We start from the raw sequence: 22,202 nt of genomic DNA on the forward strand, positions 1-22,202 counted from the left end.
TTTTTGAACACAGAATGAGTACAGTTTTATTTGTTTTCTGGCCCAGGTGTGTACAGATGCAGTGCTTGCCAGCGAGTTGATTATGACAAGAAAGAACTCTTTCAGATAAAGGGTTCACACAAATACTGAGGTTGCTCATATGACTACCTGTAGGAATGGCACCTTTTATATAGATCTTTAAATCTTTCAAACAGATGTTTTACTTCCCCTTTTAATAAAGCACTCCTTTTGCTGAGTTGTAAATGTTACCTGTCACTTTGGAGATCCACCTCTCCAAGTGAACTCTGCACTGCACTCCACAGACATCCAGTGTAGCCATCTAATCCCACTCTGCTCTCAGCAGATGGGAATATCTGCTTTGGTAAGATTCATGCCAGCTTTTCAGAGAGAGCTGAAGAACTGGAAGAGGGTTTGAAAGGAGGCTTTTAGGAGATTTTGGGTTTAAGCAATTAAAGGTCAAGGTCAGGACCATCAAATGTCAGCTGTTCAGAAATTGTTAGGTTTTGATCTGGTTCCAGTGCCTGCATAAACTTAGTCAATGCATAATTATGAAGAATTTGCTATTTCTAACAGTTTATTTGCATTTTAAAAATATATAAATCCAATTAACCGTAATATTTCCCCACAACTACTCATGTTGAGATACTTCCTTCCTTGCAAATAGTGTTAAAACCTTCCTTGTTATGCAGAACTTTCCGTTCTTTCCTGATTTGCTTAAGGAAGAAACATTACTTGTCTTTGTTGGCTTTTGTGCATTCCCATGAATGGGCACAGTGTTTTTAATAATAGTACTTGTTGCCTTTTGAACATCTGTCTTCTCTTTTTACAATATCTTCTGTGTGGTTGTTTCCCATGCCAGGCTCTGAATGATTTTCATGGCCAATAGTCATATAATATGACATCAGGCCATTTATTCACTCTTTAATGTCTGCTTTCCTTTTTATATTCTCTATACCTCTTCATTCAAATGAGGCAGATTCTCAAGAACGGCTGCTTTTGCTCACATTTACTCTTAGTCTCTGAGAAAGCAGTAGTCCATAGTCCATTGTGGATTAATTTGAGTCATTTGGGACATTGTTCTTCATCTAGAAATTGGTGTGTCTCAGTGCCTATTTTTATATGATGCAAATTATCTTAAGCATCTCAAACCTTGTGTGGTAGAGATGCCACCAGCTTAAAGCCTGTCATCCTCAGCTTGAGGTTTCTCCCTACTTCAGATACTGAGAAAACACAGTGTGCCTGTATGTAGGCAGTTGCCTCCAAAGTTCAGCTCTGAATATGACTTTGCCTGTGCAATGTTACGCACATTCAACTTTGTTCTTTTTTTATAGCAGGCTGAAGTTTTGCATGAAAATGGCTCATATCAGCTGCTCCACGTACTGCTTTCAAAGTAACAGTTTTTGGTTCTTCTCAAATTCATTCTTTTCTAGAAGGAAGGCGTGATTCCCCTTGCCCGCAGCAAAACTCACATGGTCTTTGTTTTCAGGCTGGTTTTGCTCCTAAAGCTGCCAGCCCTGGTGACTTCACTGACTGCTGCCAATTCCAGCTGATCTCAGTGCTCTACCTTTTCATGTCCAGTTAGAAAATAAACACGCAGAGATGGTTTGCAACATTCGATAGTTTGCTTATGCCTTCATGAGGTCTCCACTAGATTGGAGTATAGGAGTGGTCAAGTTCCCCCCCCCAAATTTTTCCACTGAGAAATCACCAAAGGAATCTGTCTTAGCTTCATGCCTGCCTCAGATGTCCTTTTGAAGCATTATCCACTCCAAGCATTCTCAGTTCTTATTGCTATCAGAGAAAATACATTTCTACCAACTTTCTACCACATTATTTTCCTGTGGAAAAAAATGGCAGCAAAGTACAGGACATTCAAAGTACACATGATGCAATGATTTAGAGAATTGAAAGAGGTTTCACGACCACTGTATGCTGATCTTTGAGTTGTCTGTGTTCATACTACCTGCCTGCTTTAATCCTCACTGTGAAATTTGAGGTAACATCAAGGTTCTGTGGTATGAGAGAGCAGAGCTTTTACAGATTTGTAATCCTCCAGGACAGTTTTTTTTGCTTGCTGGCCTGAGGAATTATGTATCCTCTTAAGAGTATCTGTATTTCAAGACAGCCCAGCTGTGCCAAATCCTGCAAGTAAAAAGAGATGGTGGCAACTATTGAGCAGCAGTTACTGGTAGCAGTTCTTTCCTTCTTGCTTGTGTTATTCTTGGATGCTGAACAAAGATGTTCTTTTCCATCCTGCCCTTTCTTTCATGTGGAATTCCTGCATTTTCCAAACCATGAGGTCTCCCTCTCATGCAGAGAGTGGAACTTATTGAGTGAAGTGATGAAAATGAAAACATGCTTGGAGTTTCTTTGTTTGTGTAGTTTTGTGCTGGGTTGGTTTTTTTGTTTTCTTTTTTTTGTTCTCTCTTTTTTTTTTTTTTTTTTTTTTTTTTTTTTTTTTTTTGTGTTGATGCTTTGTAGCAAGCCTAGCAGAATGGTTTTCTGTTTGGAGATTCTGAATCAATGGGCAAATGACTGCAAGTACAAAACCCCCAGATGTTTGACTGAAGAGTCAGAAATTAGGCAGGCAGGCTCTTACGCATGAGGCTACGGAAAGATTTTGACTTCAAAGCAGGAGAGGGAACTAACTAGACTTTGTCAAAACTTCTGCCAATTCTGTCTTAACACTACCTTCTAAAATATCTATTTTCTACAGTTTAAGTATTTTATGAGTGCGGTAGTAAAGCCAGGATGTAATGCCTCTTGACATTTTGTCAATGACCTTTCTTTTAAAATGCCTCATGTTGCTCAAGACAGTTGAGCCAGTAGCATTAGGTGAAAGTCAGTCATACAGACCTGGGGACTTTGAGAAGTTCCCTGCCATTTTCTTTCTTTTTGCTTCATTCACATGAACAAAAACTATCTGAGATACTCTGGGATTGGTGAGATTTCTTATTGCTTTTAAAGATATTTACACTGAACATGCATTTGCTTTCGTAAACTGCACCACCTAGTGGTGAGCACACTTTCTGTGAAAAGGAGTGTTTTAATTTACAGACTCACTCATTAAACATGACAATAATTCCTTTCTTCATATTCTTGACTTTCTTTTTAGTCTAAGTATATAATGCTGCCGTCCCTTAAGTTTGTTTCTAGTAGTTCATCCTAGGTTAAAGACTAAACTAAAATCCTGTATTTATACAGTGCAGTGTTTATGTGCAGGATAGATGTCATTAATGTTGCTTTGTTAATATTTCTGTAAATTCTGTTATATGTCTTGTAGCTCCTATGCTTATGTCATTAGAGGTGTTTTTTTATCAGTCACTCCCACTCTTCAATGTATGCTAAAATGTACCCTTTTCTTCCCTTTTTTTTACAGCCTCACTTCTGATCAGACTCTTGCACGTCAGGGTCCCAATCCTCCTTTTCCTGAAAACTATCACACTTTGCCAAAGAATACCAGGCAGCCTTCAGGGAGCTCACCACCACCAAACCGCAATTTGCCGAGTGACTACAAATATGCACAAGATCGTGTAAGCCACTTGAAGATGTCCCAGGAGGAAAGGAAAGCAAATAAGGATGGAACTGTTTGGCAGCTCTATGAGTGGCAGCAGAGACAGCAGTTCAAACATGGCAGCCCCACAGCCCCACTTTATGTAGGTTCTTCAGACTTCATTGATCGTGCTAAGTCAAAAAGTTCATTAGATGTTCCACGATCAATATCTGTTCCGCCCTCTCCATCTGATATTCCTCCACCTGGACCTCCAAAAAGCTTTCTCCCACGGAGACCACATACTCCTGCAGAAAGGCTCACAGTTAAACCATCTGATGAGAGACAGACTGTGGATGTTCCTTTTGCTGGATCCCCCAGGAAGATACGGAATCGGGCTGTAAAGGTTTGTATCCATTTAACTGATTACAAACTATTGCACACATGGTACAACACAGAGAGAGTTTATTTAGTTGTGGCTTGTTGCATCCTTCCTCCTGTATGAAAGATCATGTAAATTGTAAAAGCTAATACAATGAATAATTTTCTCCTCAAGCTCTTGCCCTTTTGACCATTTGGATTTATTAACTTTTGTTGGTTAGGAAAGGAAAATTGGTGGCATATCACGTAGGTTTGGAGTACTTTTAATAAAAAACTGGAACGCATGTACTTACACGTATAAAGTATACAAATTTTGTATTTTTTGTGTTTTGTTATAGAGAGTGTGTAGGCAAGAATATAAAACTCAGTGGGATAAAATCTCCCTTGATTGTTTATTTTTGCTTGGAGCTTTGTGTTTGCTGTGCCTGCTTTCTCTACATGTTTTGCTATTGTGGTTAGTCTTACAGCTGTTTCTGCCTTTAGTTATGGCAAACTCCATATTATTATTATTATTATTGCTACTATAGTAAAATATATTATTTTTCATGCATTTAATAGTTCAGGTCCGTTGCAGAGTATCATTGGGCTAACCAAAATCAAATAGTATTGGTCTGAAACTTCAGCCTTTTTCATCGTTTTGGTGTGGGTTTTTTTGTAGGGACTCTTGTACCCTCTTAATCCAGAGATGACAGAGGTTTCCCCATTTGGTACTTCAAATGGCTCTCCTTGCCTAAGGAATTTGAGGAAATTTGTGTTGAATCAATGAAGGATTGACTTGTCTTGGTAGATCTGGAATAATTGGTATTGGAAGCCTCTCTATATTCACTTTAATTCTTTGACCTCAGCTGTGGACTCTGACAGGGAAGGTATTTGCTAAGAGAGAGACTTGTAAATTCAGATACCCCAGTGTGTGTTTATGACCATGACTTTAGGCTGCAGCTTTGTGCACAGTTTAGATTTTTTTCCTAGTGTATATGTTCTGTAGCTGTTGGATGTCTTTCAGCATTTATAGATTTATAATATTCTGTCAGAGGGTGAAATATTCTAGTGGTGTGCAGCACTGGAAATTAATATTTTTTCAACTCCTGATTATATTTTACCACACTTTGGTTTCTCCATGTGTAGGGTGAAGGAGCATTACATCCCTTATGAAGGCATGTGCAGCAGTCTTTTCCTTTCCTGTGCAATGTAACTGCAGAAATTTTAAGCTCTTTTTATGGCATCCTGGCTTTACCAATATCGGGAAACACAGTTCCTCATAATTAAAACTTCTCTGTGGAACTTCTATGAAAGTTCTGTGAAAAATGCTCGTGTTTTTCTATGTAAGCACACAGCATTTACACAGTATTTAAATGTGTATGCCTGCATAAATCTGTGATATTCCACACTTCCTGGACTGCTTTATTAAATTCCATCCAGCTGCACTTAAAAAAAAAAAGGTGGAGGGGGAGGCAAAACAAAACGGCATTCAGTGAAATTAAGAGGCAGGAATAAAAATAAATTGTGAGACATTTAGTCTGCTTTGAAGAAAGCCACAGAAGTTTGGCTTTAAGAGAAAGATGAAAGAATGAGTGTGCAGTGTCCTTTCATATTGTAAGCAGAAAGGGGCAGATCAAGGATGACTGTTAAAAAAACGCTCCGTATTAATGGAAGCCACTGCCACAAGGTGTCAGTCATGTCAGGAGCTTGAGTTCCCTGGCTAAAAGAGCGCATTCTCAGTTGTTCCTGTGCGCAGTACAAGCCTGCTGTTGGAGGGCATCATCCAGCCCAACCTTTTTCTGGGAGACGTTTGGTGGGGGGGAACTTCGTGATTTTTTTTTATTTGCTGGAAGCTACATTGCACGCTCTGCTGAAGCATCTCGCGCTGCTAGAACCCACTGATCTGCCCAGCATCGCAGGTGCTGAATTTGCATTTGTTCATTCCTAAGTTTTTAATCATCAAAGGATCAGGCTGGCCCGTGTTACCCTGATCTAAGCACGCCATGATTTTAAATAAAAAATCTGTGGCAGAGGTGCAGACTGAATTTGCCCTCAGGTGCAACACACTGCCACTGGACACAATGCTTATGTTCTGGCTGTGGCTTCTTGCAGAGCTCTGCTCACCTGGATCGCCGCTCCATGCCTGCCATGGGCTACATGACACACACTGTGAGCGCGCCCAGCTTGCACGGCAAGTCGGTAAGTGCAGAGCACAGCTCCTTTTGTGTCCTCACAGTACCACTGCTAAGTTTTAAAATCCATAGTCTTTAATCTTAACTTTATTAGTTAAAGCATAAATAACTCGAATGAGAACTTAATCTTAAGCCAGTAAAGCCTGTAGGAATTCTGCATTTATCTGCAGCGTGAACAGGGGCGAGCTGTCTGTTGTTACAGGATTCAAGTTTTATTGTGTTTATTTGACCAAATGCAGAGTTAATTAAATAATTGCTTAATCATGTCAAGTAACTGCTTTCTGGGCACTGAGGTGAAAAATGTAATTATAGTTCCTCTCCCTGAAGACTGCTAATTTCCTCTTTACAATGTGTCTAAATACCTGCAGCCTGAAGAGCTAACATTGCTTCTCATTCGATTAAGGAGACATCAGGCTAAGTTGGCTAGTATAAGAAATTACACAATCGCTCAGTTACTGCAGCACTTGCCAACTAATTCCACCTATCAGGTCAGCTGCTGCGTGGCTCATCTGTGACATTTTGTGACTCTGCAAATGCTTCATTAGTGGCATGCTTGAGTCTGTGCTTCCTTGCCCATTCTTTGGTATTCCACAGTGCCCAGGTTGTTTGCGGTTTTTCTTTGCTTACTGTATTTGCTATAAAAGATGAGCATTTTTAAGTTACAGGGTGCCAGTGCATCTGTTTCAAAGTGTCTACTTCCTTTTTATACTGTGTATTTATACTATTTCTGAAAATGCTGCATCTTCAGAAATGTGGGTTGAAATACTGTATAAGTTCATTCTAAAGCAAAACCATTTCTTTGTGCTGCTTTCATGGTGGGGTTGGCTCCCTGTGCCACATGCTGCATCACCTGCAAATTGAAATGCATCAGCCAGTCTGTACATTCATATGAGCTTGTAACTGTGTCAGTTCTGCAGGTGAACACTGGTTCATAAAAGCTCAGGAGCGTCTTGGATCATCTACAGTGCTCTTGATTGCACTGGTGTTATGAAACTTGTAAATGTGAGACCAAACAGAAATGTACTCACAGAGCTCTCCGGTTCCTATTAGAGCCTCAAAAATGGAGCCATCTGGGAGTAAAATCTGGTGACTCTTCTTGGATTTGGTGAAGACTTTGGCCCAAAACTAAAGTAATTTTTTTGAATTGAAGAAGTTTCATTTCCCGACTTACCTCACCTACAGAACAATTGCACTAAGATGGGTGGTAATAACAGGGTTTTCTCCAAAAATGGGCAGACTTTCTAGTCAAGTCCTCAGTCAGTCTTACAAGCTGATCTGACAAGAATTGTAAGTGAACACCTCTAAAGAAATGCAAGAGTGATATATTGATTTTATGGCATAAAGGGTTTTTCTTTTCTTTTTCTAACTACACATTCTCATTGGCTCAAAACTTGAGAAAAGGTATAGTTGTGTTTTTCTTCTATTCTGAAGTTAATTGTGCCCAGGATATAAAATGCTGACAAAAATAGCAGTTAAAGTTTTAGGAAGTTTTGGGCATTTTGACTAACTACAAGTAGCACATTTGCAACAGTTAAACTTTTTGTATTGCAAATATCCCCTTTCAAAAGAGGAGAAATATCTTTGTTATGACTTCTGTGCATGTTTTTCTTGAAGGGACTGTAATAAAGATGTTGCTAGATGAGTGTATAAAATTAAGCTGATAGCAATTACAGGTGAGGCAATGAAAATTAAGGATCAAGTTGAATGCTATTACTTAAAAGACAAAATGGATTGTCTAATCATATAAGTGAGATCTTTTTCAGAATTTTATTCACAAAACTTATTTCATACTTTTCCTGAATAAAGGAATTCATAACTTAAAATGCTTACGAATTGTGATCCAAAGTATTCTAGTGATATATTGTATGATGTCTTCTAGTTATGCCTGACATTTAGTCAGGTACAGGTCTTCTCGTCTTCTCCCAAAGACTCATATCGTGCTGGAGAACACCACTGTAACTTTTTCAGTGAAGGACTAGTCAGTGGAAATTGGTCTTGAGAAAACAGCTTTTGAAAATGTCTTGTTTCAGGTAGTTCTATGTCTCATTAGAGGTGGAAACAAAAATCTAGATGTTTGGAGGGTGGGTAATGAGACAGTAATACTCTTGGGAAATATTTTGCCCATTTTTTAGCTGTAAATAGCAATATGCTGGTGGAGCAAATGTGCTTTTTTATGTGCTCCTACTCTGTTATTTTGTTCCCTCTTTCATTTGTTTTCTTGTATATAGCGAATCCAAGTATTCTGAAATGGTTTCAAACATTCAAATATATTGCACTGTTTTCTCCCTATGTACTTACCTGAAGGCGGATGACACATATATCCAGTTGAAAAAAGATCTGGAGTATTTGGATCTAAAGGTAAGATCTTACACATGTCTACTTAACTTTTTATTTTTTTTTCAACCCAGTTGTCTTTTTTGTATCATCTTTGTACCTGCAAATTTTAAAGTTGCTTTCTAGTCTGAGATGGAAACAGTCTTTTGCCTCAGTGTTGTGCTTAGAATATTGAGTGTCTTTTTAGTAGTGACTGTACAATTAAAGTGCAAACTCAGAAAATGTAGTTCATTAGTTTGTGAGAACAACTTGTGTTACTGGTACTGAGATGAATGATACGTGGGTTTAGGGAAATCAGATAAACAGATTGAAAATGTTTCTCTGCTGTAGCATTAGTACAAGTATGAAGTCAACACCTCTAAGTTAAAACGTGTGTTCTCTTAATCCAGCTTTTCCTCTTTAAATCTTTTTAAACTGACTTTTTCCTTACTTGTATAATATGCCATATGTTCTTGTGAAAGTGTGAGTAATTAGCACTGTCATTGTTTTCATGTTATTACAGCTAAAAGATTTCAAATGCATCCATCCATCCATAGATATAATCTGATTAAGTAATGTTAGGAGGTATTTCTTTTTAAAAAATAATTAAATATGATACTGAGGATCCTATCATTTATCTAAATTACTTCTGTATCTGGTACTCTTGATGGCTGGAAATTTGAAAGCAAATCTAGACTTCTTAATATCAGGTTTTGAAGGAAAAAAAAAAAACACCAAAAAGATATAATTGTTTTGCTTAGCAAAGTAGTCTGCCACTTTCTATGGTGTGTAGCATGTCTTGCCATATATAAATCATATAAAAATGATTCCTGAAAAATCAAGGTGAAGGGAAATTTGACACCTTGTTCTTTGGTTTGCATGTGCGTAGCTGCCTATATGCAGCTAATGTGCTGACTGCACCTATGAGCTTGTGTATTTCAATCTTATCTGATGTTTTAATTCCTTAATTTCTAACCAAATAATAAATGGAAAATATTAGTAATATATACTATACATACATATAGTAGCATATATGTATAAACATACAATATTTAGCATATAATATGGGTGATGTATATGTAGTCTAAATGCTCAAATATGTTGGAATCATTAATACACAAATTTAAAATTGGTTGGATGCATTTAATTTTAAGCCTTGTCCTTGGTTTGTTCATGGCTTTGCCAAATGTAACTGCAGCCCAAGCAATCAGATGAATTTTATGACTAATTACGATTTGAAAAGTCTTATGAGTTGAGAAATTATTAATAATCACAATGTTTTGTCCATTATGAAACACAACAATTTTCACAGTTGAAGTGACCATGGTTCAAGCCTCTGAAATGTGATATGCTTAGCAAAATTATTAGAAGGGGTTTTTAACTTTAACTTTTTAGTAGATTCTGTCCAGATTAATTTGTTGCAGTCTGGAACATGAGGAGTTATTTGGTCTCTCAGGAGCTCCCCTTGTGCCTTTCTGCTGCCTGTAGCACCTAAAAAAAGCAGGCAGAAAGAAAAATGTATGGGGGCACTTGATATTTCTGTGAAAAGAAACTTAATGCCAGTTGGTTCCCTTTTGAAAATCTTGACAGTCAAAATGTCAAGCGTGTTTCCAAAGGAATGATGTAATTTTTCAAAATGAGCATTTCCTAGTAACCTTCTTTCAGTCGTGGTTGAGAAACGTGAAAATTCAGGTCAGATTGCTGAGAGATTAAAGAGACCATGTGAAACTCAAGAAGGTGTCTTTGTGTTGGTTACATTTGTGTTTTGCCACTAAATGTAGCAATGCTTTGATTTGTGATATAAGGAAAACAAAAGAGTGCATATTTTAGTAATGGTGGAATATGGCAAATTCACAGGTAGTGTGTGTAATGTTTTCCATTTAAGACACTGGAGACTTGGAAAGCCAGTTAGTTCAAGTCTCTCTTTTGACTTCACTGGGCTTTGAATTAGACCCACCCTGGTTAAACAGTTTCAATTAGGACTGAACATTTTGGAACTGGAGTTAAGCTTTTTTCTTTTCACTAAATCCATTATTTCTCAAGATCTCTCTTAGAGGTTTCAGAACAAAACTTTTCAACGTGGAATTGTGATTGAGCAATAAACTGTTTAATGCTTAGGTTTGACCTGAGAGTGTGTGATCACTGCTGCTTGTGGAGTTTTGAGTTGTAAGCTTTGGGGGTTTAAATCTTGACATCTGTAACAAGCTATGACTAAACTTTTGTTTGAAACAGATAGAAAATAATGGACCTCTGATCAACATGATATACAAAGTGCTAAAGAACTCAGCACAAGGGTTACTATCCAGTATACATGTAAGACTGCTTGCGTTGGACTGTGCTCATCCCATTGCTTTTTCGAGTAGCAGTCAGTGTTCTGGCTTTTACAGGTGTCTTTTGGTACACAGCAGTGTTTCCTGTAAGATTTTTTTTTTACTTCCCTTTTTTTTTATTTTTTTTCCTTTTTCCCCCCCTTTTGGGGTTTGTATGTGAAATTATGGCTGACCTCGGTGTTTGGTTTTCATTTTATCATGTTTTGAAAACGAATGTGTCGAATAGTGAATCCTATGTGAAATTTTGAAAATGTGAAAGCATGCTTGATTTTTGTTATGTTCTCATGTTCACTGCTTGATAGTTAACAAATTCCTTACAGTTTTGATTTTGTAATTTAAAGTATCCCCAAATTCTGTAGACTTGTTTTTATGTTAATTCCGTTGCTTTGAAAAAGGCTTTTGCATTGTCTTAGCTTGCAGATAATTAAATATGCAAAATTTTTACTTTTAATATGCTGGTATTTTATGTTTATATTTAATTAATTGTTACAATTATATATAGGATTTAGCATTTAAATAATTCCATTAATACTTTTGAAAGAAAGCGATTTTTCTTCTATGTAACATGTAATCGTTGAAAAAAAATCAAAAAATGGAAAGCTTTTGGAAGCATTATAATTACTTTTGATTCTGGTGGTGAAGTAATATTTCACCACACAAAGGTACATGAGAAGTCTTTGAATGGGGTCTGCCACTGGAGGACAGTAGACAATATTTGCCTCACTTAGAGTAAAATCTAATTACTTTTAAAAACCTAACATGATCCTCTAGGTTACTCTTAGGTTAGTAAGTGAAGTATGTAGCTTCAAGTCTTGAGATGGCCAGTCAGTTGGTATAAAAGCAAACTACCTCTTTATACCCTTCCTACCTCGCCAAAAAAGCCAATAACTTCTGCTTTTGTATCAAAACCTCTCCTCTTATATTACTGAAGACAATATTGAGGTGAATTTTTCTTCATAAGTTTTTGCCTGCATATGAATAAGAATACACTGTATATGAATACTACTAATCACCAGGTGGTCCTGTGGTAAGATAGTATTTGCTTTAATGAATCTTTAAAAGTGTTCCAAACAGGCAATATTAAATCATTAGATTTTAAGGCTTTTAAAAAAATGTATGATTAATGAGCTTTATTATATTGCTCTTTTCTTAACCTCATTTGTTCACAAAGAGGGTCCTGTGTAGACAGTGGAAATAATAAACATTTCTACAGACATAGACATGCCTTAATTTTTAAGGTTGCTGTGAAGGTTGGAAGTACAATTGAGTATTGTTTCAGTACCTATTCTAAAACTGTGTTATGTGAGGAGATAATCTCGCCAGAGATGGAATATGAAACCAGTGATTTATGGAATGAGAGATTTGGTAGATTAGAACCACATCAAAATAGATTAATTACATTTAATTCCACTATAACGTTTTTATAGCAGTCTGTCTTTAATAAAACTTGCCCTGTGCTGAGGAAGATACTGTCCTTTGTAGAATGAAACACTTGCCAAAAGTTGTATTTTTAGTCATTAATGAATGCTGCTATTGTTGCAACCGTGCATGTAAAGGAACTATTCCAGTCTTTGGGTTCAAGAAAGCCATTAGAGCACAACTCTCATAGTTGATCTCACGACAACATAGTTAAAACTATGAGATTTTGCAGGAAAAGGACTTTTATAACCATGGACAGGTGGGATTATGCTCTTTTGTCCAGAATTCCAAGCTACTGGAAGAGTTACTAAATAGCCTAATGTAACTAGTAATCCTTTTTGTTAACACTTCTCAAAAACTAAAGCCAGATTTGAAAATACTTGTAATCCAAAATTTTACTAATTTTTTCTTAATAAAAACGAATATTTAACAAAAGTTTTCTTTTCACTGCTGAAGCATAATTAGGTTTTAGTTTGCAACTAATTCCTTACATTTTGAAAACCTGTTCCTCTTAGGTGACAGGACGTGACTCATTAAAAGAAAGAAGTACAAAACCTGTCAAGATTGCAGAAAGTGATATTGATGTGAGTATCAAACACCACTTCAGCACCTCTTGCACTGATTTGTCTATTTCTGTTGTACAGTTATGTGACCATTATTGCACTCCTTGGGGTGAAGTGTTACAAGTGGATACTTTTCTGCTTGGTTTTTAAAATCCAACTTTGTATATGTATATGATTTCATTTCCAGGTGAAGCTAAGTGTTTTCTGTGAGCAGGACAGAATTCTGCAGGACTTGGAGGACAAAATAAGAGCCCTTAAGGAAAATAAAGTAAGTAGATTAAAAAGGGCTTAGTAAAATAAAATATCAACTTTTATCTAATTATGAAATATAAAATATGAAATTATGAACAAAAAATTGAGTGCTGCTTGCACTGTAGTGTGTATAAACTTCTATGATAACAAGAATTGGGTTTTGTGTTAAGGATTGAATATCCATTATGGAATGTTTTAATCCCATTTGCCTCATTGCCTGCGAGCCATAGCTGTCAGTAAATTAAGGTGGTTCAGAAAAAAATGTATTCTAAAATGAAAATAATGTTCAGGTGGATCCTTCAGAAGAGCTACTGTGCAAAATTATTTCCATGTTATTTACTCCTGACTAAATGAATCGGGTCTGTTTCATGTTTTAGACAATATTTTAATCCCTCACATGACTGTTTTACCCATAGCAGTGAATGAGAACATGTCCTTAAACAAACAGCTCATGCTGGGCTGTGGTGGGGCTGTCACAGTTCTGTACTGCTTAAGGGGGTTTTTCTGAAACTGTAAATTGCAGTTTTGTACAGAGTGTAAACAGAAAAAGTCCCCTCTCACTGCTTTGTGTTTTCAATGGTTTGGCTGCTTAATGGAAAAACTTAATGGAAAATATGAGATAACTTTTGGATATAATAGGTAATTAAGGCTCTTGCAGTTTTTTGTTTACATGTGAGCCTCCAAAACAGGAGGCCAATCCTAACTTCTGTTGGCTTATAGGGAAGACTTGGGGCATGGAAAACACCTTTCATATTCCATTTCTGCAAGTAGATGCAGAAATTCCCATCTAAATATTGTAAACTTACTGCCATCTTCTTTGTTAGGATCAGCTGGAGTCTGTTTTGGAGGTTTTACACAGGCAGATGGATCAGTACAAAGACCAACCACAACATGCAGAAAAAATATCTTACCAGCAGAGACTTTTGCAAGAGGACCTTATACATATTCGGGCTGAAATATCCAAAGTTTCAACGGTATGAGTTTTTGGTTGCTTCAAGAAAACCACAATTAAAATCCCAGTTAGACCAAAACTGTGTTGGTCGTTGGATAGGGGCATTGGATAGGGGAGTTAAGACCTGTTCTGAAGAGTTTTGGTTAAGATACAGCATACTAAACCAGACAAAAATATTAAACAATCTTTCCACCTTTACTTTTCAACGCCTGCCTCCCACCATCCCAAACCAGGCAAAAACCCCTAATCTTTTTAATGTCTTTATATGTTATATGTGGGCTTAAATTGCAAATATTTCAGCTAGTCCTTTGAAAATATAAATGTGATTCTAGGATGTTTTTCCAGGGTAAAAGGAATTGGGAAAATCTGTTGATACTTCATTATAAATATACCATTGATATTATAACTTAATAAAATTCAAATATAATTTAATGTTGTTTTCCCTCTATTATTACTATCTCTTTATGGAAATGTAACTGGCTCCTTGTAAGATTGTTTCTAGAATTGCATGAACACCTTTCCTATAGTAAGGTCTGATCACTAAAATAACAGTATTACTTAAATATATCGAGTCAGTTTGTGCCTGTAGAAAATGTATGATTTTCACAGTCAGCATTTAAAATGTATTTGTGGGCATAAATAGCAAATCATTATAAAATGGGCTGTACTGTTGCAGAGATTCTGTTCTATGACAATTTGGCTTTGTGTCAGGAACCTGGCCAGAGTTTTTTTAACTAGGGATTCTTGACTTGACCTTCCAAGCTACGAAGTGTTTTTCAGGTGTATAATCAAGTCTAAGTAACAGTGTAGACTAAAATGGATTCTTTACTTCTTTTTATAATAGAATAACAGTAACTTCAAAACACTTTGGTGCTCAATTAGAGAATGGATAAAGTGGTTTTGAAGTTAGCACTGTATTAGAGTATTCCTTCTGTTAACAGGAAATGGAAAATGCCTGGAATGAGTACCTGAAATTAGAAAAGGATGTGAGCCAACTGAAAAAAGCCTTACAGGAGCAGATGAGCAGTTCATTGGTATCTCAGGTGAGTCCAGTTCCAGACACTGTAAACACTTAGAGGATGACTTTTCCTGAACTTCAAGTTACCATCTCGTCAGAGAAATTCTCTGCCATTTTTGCAGTGCATTCAGCTGTCATGTGGTTTGGTTTGCAGAGTTCAGGCACTGTGGCAGCGTGGCTGTGCAGTGAAAAAAACCCACTACATTGTCTTGCAGCACATGCAATAGTTTCTCATAAGTTGTCTATGCAAATTTGTCATTATTTTATTACATTTTTATTACATGCAGACATCTTGACATTGATAACGTATTTAATTTATAAGGCTGTGTAGGACTTCTTAGTCTTCTGTTTATTTGATCTGACATTGTTGGCTTCTTTATCCATTTTTAAGAGCACCAGTCACTGGTTGTTATTGTCATTGCTTGTTATTTGTCATGTTCTTCTATTTATGGAAGATTTATCTCTGCAGATTGTTTTGTGAAGTGGAATAAGTGTTTAACAGCCATCAGTAATTGAAAGGCATCTCAGTTTTAAATCAATTATTCAGTTTCAAATCTTAAAAGAAGCTTTGTTTGAAGCTCAGTTATTTTCTTTGCTGAAATGGACGTGAAATACCAGATTATTTCTACATACCTGCTTACAACTGGTGACTTTATTCTCAGAGCAGGGAATACAGACTGGATTATTTTTCCTTAGTGTGAGCAGAACAGAACACAAGGAACACAGTTCATGTATAAATTTTTCTCAAATCTTAGTCTACTTTTCCAAATATCCTGGACCAAAAGAGCTCACTAGTTACATTTTTTAGCTTATTTATTTGCAGTAAATATCTGATCAGATATAATTTGAAGCCTGTTTATTTTCACTATTAATGGATAAATGTTTTGTGTCAAAGCAAGAGTTGTAAAACTTTTTTTGATTGCATCAATCTTCAACATATATTTTCATTTACTTTTCATTTTGGGGGGTGGGGAAGTGATTCAGTTTCTGGAGTCAGAATATTATGTAATTGAGTTCAGCTGTAGAATACATTTTTTAAAAAATCCCAGGGGAATATTGGAATAAAATGGTCCTTCTGCAAAGTTACTTTGTTTAATAAAGGAAAATTACAAATTTAAACAAAATATACCTTTTTAGGCTACTTTGAGCTAAAATCTCCAACTAGGCACTGAGCATGCTTAAAATACTGATAGTGTGGCATGGGATTCACCAATACATATGGAAGGGAATGTGGCTTGCACAGAAAAAAATGTTAATTCAGTTTGCTTATCATCTCATATCACATAAGTGATTAATTATAAATACACACACAGCCATAAGCATGTTATCAGTTGTATGTGTGTATACTTATATATACACATATATATAAGTATGCACAGATATGTTTGGCTAAGTTTTAAAAAACTGTTTCTGAATACCTATTTTGGAGATACTAGGGGGAACTGATTTTTTTGAGAAAGTACTGAATATTCTAAAAAACTGTATTCCTTCAAAGAAGTCTCACTTTAAGTACCCAGTAGTTAGAATTTTTTTCATCTCTGCCCAAGGATGTGTAGACTCAAGATTGTTTATCTAGCATTTTCCAATAGCACTAAATTAATACACACTGTATTTTAAAAAAATGCAGTCTTCATGGAATATTATTAAAAATTCAGTAAATTTGCAGGCTCAAGTTGCTGTAGGAGACCACTGATGTTGTTTTTACGTAGCATTAATTAAGAGGTTAAAACCTAAGTGTTTCGAGTAGCTTGGTTGGAGTAAATCTTGCTTTTTAGAATGTAGCTTCAATTGTCTTTGCTTAAGGGTTGGGGAGGATCTGGGAATGCTGAAATTAACTGAGATAGGTTATTTTATCAGTGGTAACTTTTTAGTTGGTGTTTCTTCTCTGGTTTTATGTCATTCTAAATTATGTTTCTGTTTGAAGGAAGTTAGAGAAATAAAATTTTCTTTCCAAGTTACCTTTTCATGCTTACCAATAAAGTATATTTATACCCCTCTATAAACAGCAATCTCGGCTTTCATAATTTTAAAATTAATTCATCTGCTTATCATTCAGCCCTGGTCCATTTTAGATCTAAAATATTCTCTTCACATCAATATTTAAGTAATGGGAAGAAATAATATTAAAAGATCTGGCTTTTCTACATTGCTAATCCAACATTTTCTGAGTGGTTTCAGAAGCAGGATTTTCAGTGCGATGTAGTGTTTTTTTCACTAGTCTGAGGCTTGATTATTGTAAATCCATCATTTGGTTCCTTGTAGTATGATTAATCTCAGAAAAATGAAATGAAATGTGCAAATTTATAGTTTGTGTCCTGACAATCTTTCAAGATATGTCCCATCTATCGAGTGAGTTTACTACAGGCAAATAACGTTCTCCATCATTTAAATGTTTGTGTTCTTGGCACCCTGTTTGCTGATCTGTAACCTGGCTGAACATATTTCCTGATTTAAGACAGAAAGTGGAAAGCAATTTATATGCCTTCCTTAGCTCTATGAGGTGTAACAGCTTTTACTGAAGTTTTTTTTCACCCTCAGCCTTATAGGATTAATTAGTAGCTATTTTGCAGCTCGTGGGAGGTGATGGATTTCTAGAGTTCTTGAGCAGTTTGTAAGCAATTCTTAAGTGTTTCACTGCCTTCACTTTCTTTAATAGTATTGGTTTTACAAAGTTTATTCTTGATGCAAATGTTTGAAGTCAGGAGGTTACCAGGCTTTAATTAATTAGATGGCAGCAGCTATTTAAGATGATTGGAATGACTGAAATGGTGCATTCAGGAGCCAGGCTGCAAGATGCACTTAAAGGCAAAGTCCAGTCTGTAGACAAAGCTTCCCTTTCTTTCTTTCCTTCCTCCTGGAAAGCCTTGGTAAAGGAAATAGGATGCAAGATGAGACCAAATCCTGGAACAGCAGCAATATATTGTTTTTACCTGAAATACATCATGGCAAGTAGGCCTAACAACTCAAATATAAGCAAAAATTGAAATTCTCAGCACTTCTGAGTTTGTTTTTTTGCTTTTTTACTACAGCATATTTCCCTTAAATGTGTTAAGATGTTTTGTAAGGCTGCTTTAAGAGTCTTAAGTTCGGTAATTATAGGATTTAAGAACCAAGTTCAAATTAATGGGTTCTAGAAGCTCATTTTATGTTAAACATTAAACTATGTTTTTGTAGTCGGAACAGTATTCTAGAAATAATATAGACTTGTCTCTTTTCCCCCGTCTTCTGTAAGAAGTCTTCCAACAGTCAGAAAATGCTCTAATAAATTTTATGGGCAAGATATGTTTGTTGGTGTTCTTTGTTTTTTTAGATTTTTATTTTAAAGTAATTATTTAACTCATTTCTAAACTCTTAAGTTTTCATGTAAGTTCTGAAATAGTGATTTGGTTTTGGTATCAAATGACAGAAAGGCTCATAATAAATTAAAAATTAGGTATAAGTAATTTTTTTTTTCTTTTACTACAAACAACAGGAGAAAACACAAATACAAAAAGACTTGTGGAGAATTGAAGATGTTACAGCTGGCTTGAGTGCAAATAAAGCAAACTACAAAACCATAGTAGACTCTATAAAGAATCCAGGTAAGGAGAGCATGATGAAGAAATAAAAAATGTACCAATGCAACTGAGTCTTTGGGTCTGTGCACATAATCTGGAAGTTTGTTCTGCTGCAGAAAATCCAGTTAATTCTGCTATTGAGTGTGTCAGAAATCTCTGTTGACTGAGCACATTAACTTGGTGTTTCTTTACTTGAGGTGACAAAGTATTTTTGTTGTTTGTTTTCACATACCAGTGGCACTAAAATGTAACAAGCCATAAAGGGAATAACAATAACAACAATGGGCTAAATTCTTCAAGTTGCAGAAGTGGTTTCTGTCACATGCCAGGCCCTTACCAGTGTGGTGTCTGTTCTGCATCCTGTCCAGGAGCTCTTCTCTGGATTTATTGCTTTTTTTTCCCACTTGGATGCTGCCCAACTGTCCTTGCTGCAGTTGCTTTCCCCCTCCCTCTTCAGGCAGATGTTTAGTGGGCAGAGCAACATCTGGAAGAGAAAGAAGAAGGGAAAGTCTGTGTGGTCTGCATTTCAGTGGCTTTATTGTGTTTCAAAGACAAGACCTAATGCATTGGGATAGCAAGAGCCTGGTAATACCTACTGCAAAATGCACTTTATGTTTAAGGCATCTTTGCTCACCTTTTACATACAGAGATAAAGTAGTTCTGAGACGGTCTAGATCTGTAGGCAACTTAAGGAATCTGTGGCATGGGGCCAGATGCAGCTTATGGACTGATTTCATATGACTCCCAGGCTTTTCCTCCCTTTGCTCCCACTGCACTCTACCAGGAGCTTTATGGGATGATATTGAACTATTTGGTTTTATTTTTGGCCTGAAGACTTGCTAGATCCTCATCAAGAAATGTTTTTTGTGTATTTTTCCCCTAGAGAGAAAAACAGTGCCTTCATTTTCTCAGTCTTCAGTGCCTTCCTTACCAGCTTCCCTTGCTACTGTGGAGAGCAAACTTTCAGTCCCCGAGAGCCCTCCACGCAGTCCAGTTAAATCCCCTCTGGAGGTTAGGCTGTATCCACAGCCTTATTTCCAGACCAGGACACAGCACCAAGCACAGCAGCTGAAAAAAATAGAGCCACCTCTTCAGTCACCAGTCAAGCTCAAGCCAAAGGTTGTAAGTACTGCTCTTGTGGGATTCTTTCAGCAGTGTTTCCATTTCCCTTCTGTCAGGAGCAGTGGAACTGTCGTGGCTGGAAGTTCACGCAGTGTGGAGGCACAGCAGGGAGGCACTTGGGGTGTTCGTGTTGGAACTGAGAAGTGGCACATGCAGCACAATACTTGTGCATAACCTGGAGCCTCCTGTAGAGTGTCACAGACTGGTCTAGGACATACTAATATTCAGAGCCTTCCTTGGAAATGCTTTGTGGTTGATTTCTTGGTCTTGCTTGGGCCTTAAAGCCTCAAGCTTCTGGTGTGGACAGAAGAGAGCATGCTGAAGCAGTCGTGAATAATTCATATAATGCGATGAACTTTCAGTTTATGGCAGACTGTTTTCATGCTGTTTGCCAAATCCCTGCGCTTTCCTATTCCCAGGAAGATGAAGCACCGCCCAGACCTCCTCTCCCTCAGCTGTACAGTCCTGAGGATCAGCCACCAGCTGTCCCACCCCTCCCGAGAGAAGCCACTGTCATCAGACACACCTCGGTGCGGGGCCTGAAACGTCAGTCAGACGAGAGAAAGAGAGACAGAGAACTCGGCCAGTATGTGAATGGAGATTACAGGGTGAGCACTCACACACCTGTACACCTGCTCTTCAAAGATATGGGAACCTTGGATAAAACATGTTATTGTTGTCTGTAGAATATATGGACCTTTAATACAGTAATCATGATATAGAATGGCAGAGAGATAATAATGATAGTGAGAGATCTATGCCATATAATAATGGCAGAGAGAGATGAAGTAATCCAGAAACAAAGATCTAGGATTTGTTTTAGGATTATTAAGACTTGCTGTCTGTGATTTCATTTGAGCTGATGAGTATTTTTTTGTATAGGTGGAACTGCGTTCATACATGAGTGAACCAGAACTAGCAATGATAGGGGGTGACCTCAGCCACCCTTCCAGTGCTTTAATAAGCCCTGATAGTGGATACCAGACACTACCTACCCGTGGTAAGCCAGGAATTTATGGAGTTGATCTTTAACAGTACTGTCTGTATAGCTTTTCTCTTGTAGGATTTCCTGGAGATGATCTTTATGAACAGATCACTGTTTTTAGATAAACTATACAGGGAAAGTCTAGAGATTTTGTGCGTTTTAATGGTGCTGTTACAGACAATCAGCCTTTGGCAAAGCAACTTTATATGTTAGGCTTAAAAAAACCCATAGCAAAACATGGAATTAGCTATTAGAATGTCTCTTATATTAAGAATTATTTTTCCTCATGATTTCTCCGCTACCTTTTGCAAACTCTTAAGTATTTTTAAAACATTTATATTGCCGTTGAAATGCAACCGATAAAGAATATGAATGTAGTGCCCCAAACATTACATCTGACTTGACACTCCATCCCCACTGTGCTGTAATCCTGTAACTGTTTCACAAATGAGGACAGAGATGATATCTGGGCCAAAAGCAAATAATTTCTTAGCCATTTGCTTCTTATTTCTTTTGTTTCTAGCTGTGAATGTTAAGGTTTTATTTTCTTAATAGATGTGATTATTTAGACAGTTTATTTATTGTTGTACAGCTGAGTTCAACCCATCCCTCATTTAATATAAGCTTCTAAATTACTACAGATTTTCTGAATTTTGATCAGTAGTGACCTGAAATGCATTATGTTCGGCTGAAATGAAATTTTATGCCTCTCATGATCTTCTGAATTGCAAAATGTGAGCTAAAATAGTAACCCGAATGCCACAGAAATAGTATAATATTATTTTTAAAAAGTCTGACACTTTCTTTGTCTGTCATCTGGTTTTAAGGCATTCTCTTTTTCCTTATAAAGGTTTGTCTGGATCAACTTCCAGATTGCACCAGTCATCTACCATTTCATCGTTTGCAACACTTCGAAGGGATAGGTCCAAGGTAAGTTTTAAATAAACTTCTGAAGGCAATTGTTTGAACTGCTTGAAATAGTTAAGCCCAGAGCATATTTTGTGTAGCAGTAGTATATTTTTTGTAATTGGGATTATAGTAGCCTGGGAGAGGACCAAGAGCTGTGATCTAACGAAGTGTCCCAGTTTTTCACTTTCTTAAATGAACTGGACAACAAACAACTTATTGCATTTCAAATAGATTTATAAAACAAGGTTTAGAACCAAAAGTCAACACTACTAATAGGAAATACAGAGTTTAAATATGCTAAGAAATGCAAAGTTAATAGAATAAAATTTAGTAATGAGGTAGGAGAAGGAGTTCATTTGTTTGTATACTTCTTATAAACTATTAATTACAGCATGTGTTTTGTGTGCCTTGTGACTTCTCCAGGAGAGACCAAAGAGTGCCTTGGAACGTTTATACTCTGGAGACCACCAAAGAGGCAAGATGAGTGCAGAGGAGCAGCTAGAAAGAATGAAGAGACATCAGAAGGCATTAGTGCGGGAACGCAAGAGAACTCTTAGCCAAGGAGAAAGGCAGCCTGTTTCATCTCGGTCTTTCATCAGGCCCGTGTCTGCAGACGTAGGCTCAGTATGTTAGATATGCCTTAAAAGGACTAAACTAAAAATATCTTTGGATTTATTCTTTTATTTTCCCCTGGCAAGCACTTTCACTTGAGCGTGTGTGATGCTTCTAGTCCAATTAAA

General features: G+C 36.8%; 1 protein-coding gene across 3 annotated transcripts in view; it reads left to right on the forward strand.

Annotated features, from left to right (window-relative positions):
• Positions 1–22,202, forward strand: part of PLEKHA7 (pleckstrin homology domain containing A7) — a 152,725-nt gene that overhangs the window by 117,639 nt on the left and 12,884 nt on the right. For 2 of the 3 annotated variants that reach the window (XM_039552477.1, XM_039552478.1), the window contains exons 11-24: positions 3,380–3,896; positions 5,963–6,049; positions 6,411–6,530; positions 8,347–8,400; positions 12,620–12,688; positions 12,855–12,935; positions 13,744–13,893; positions 14,813–14,914; positions 18,362–18,470; positions 19,330–19,568; positions 19,988–20,176; positions 20,451–20,568; positions 21,404–21,483; positions 21,886–22,086. In XM_039552477.1, coding sequence (XP_039408411.1) covers positions 3,380–3,896; positions 5,963–6,049; positions 6,411–6,530; positions 8,347–8,400; positions 12,620–12,688; positions 12,855–12,935; positions 13,744–13,893; positions 14,813–14,914; positions 18,362–18,470; positions 19,330–19,568; positions 19,988–20,176; positions 20,451–20,568; positions 21,404–21,483; positions 21,886–22,086 — 2,116 coding nt within the window. The remainder of the gene's footprint in view (positions 1–3,379; positions 3,897–5,962; positions 6,050–6,410; positions 6,531–8,346; positions 8,401–12,619; positions 12,689–12,854; positions 12,936–13,743; positions 13,894–14,812; positions 14,915–18,361; positions 18,471–19,329; positions 19,569–19,987; positions 20,177–20,450; positions 20,569–21,403; positions 21,484–21,885; positions 22,087–22,202) is intronic. The other variant, XM_039552479.1, reaches the window with a different exon arrangement.

This window comes from Corvus cornix, chromosome 5 (genome assembly GCF_000738735.6).
Source record: "Corvus cornix cornix isolate S_Up_H32 chromosome 5, ASM73873v5, whole genome shotgun sequence".
Lineage (NCBI taxonomy): Eukaryota > Metazoa > Chordata > Aves > Passeriformes > Corvidae > Corvus > Corvus cornix.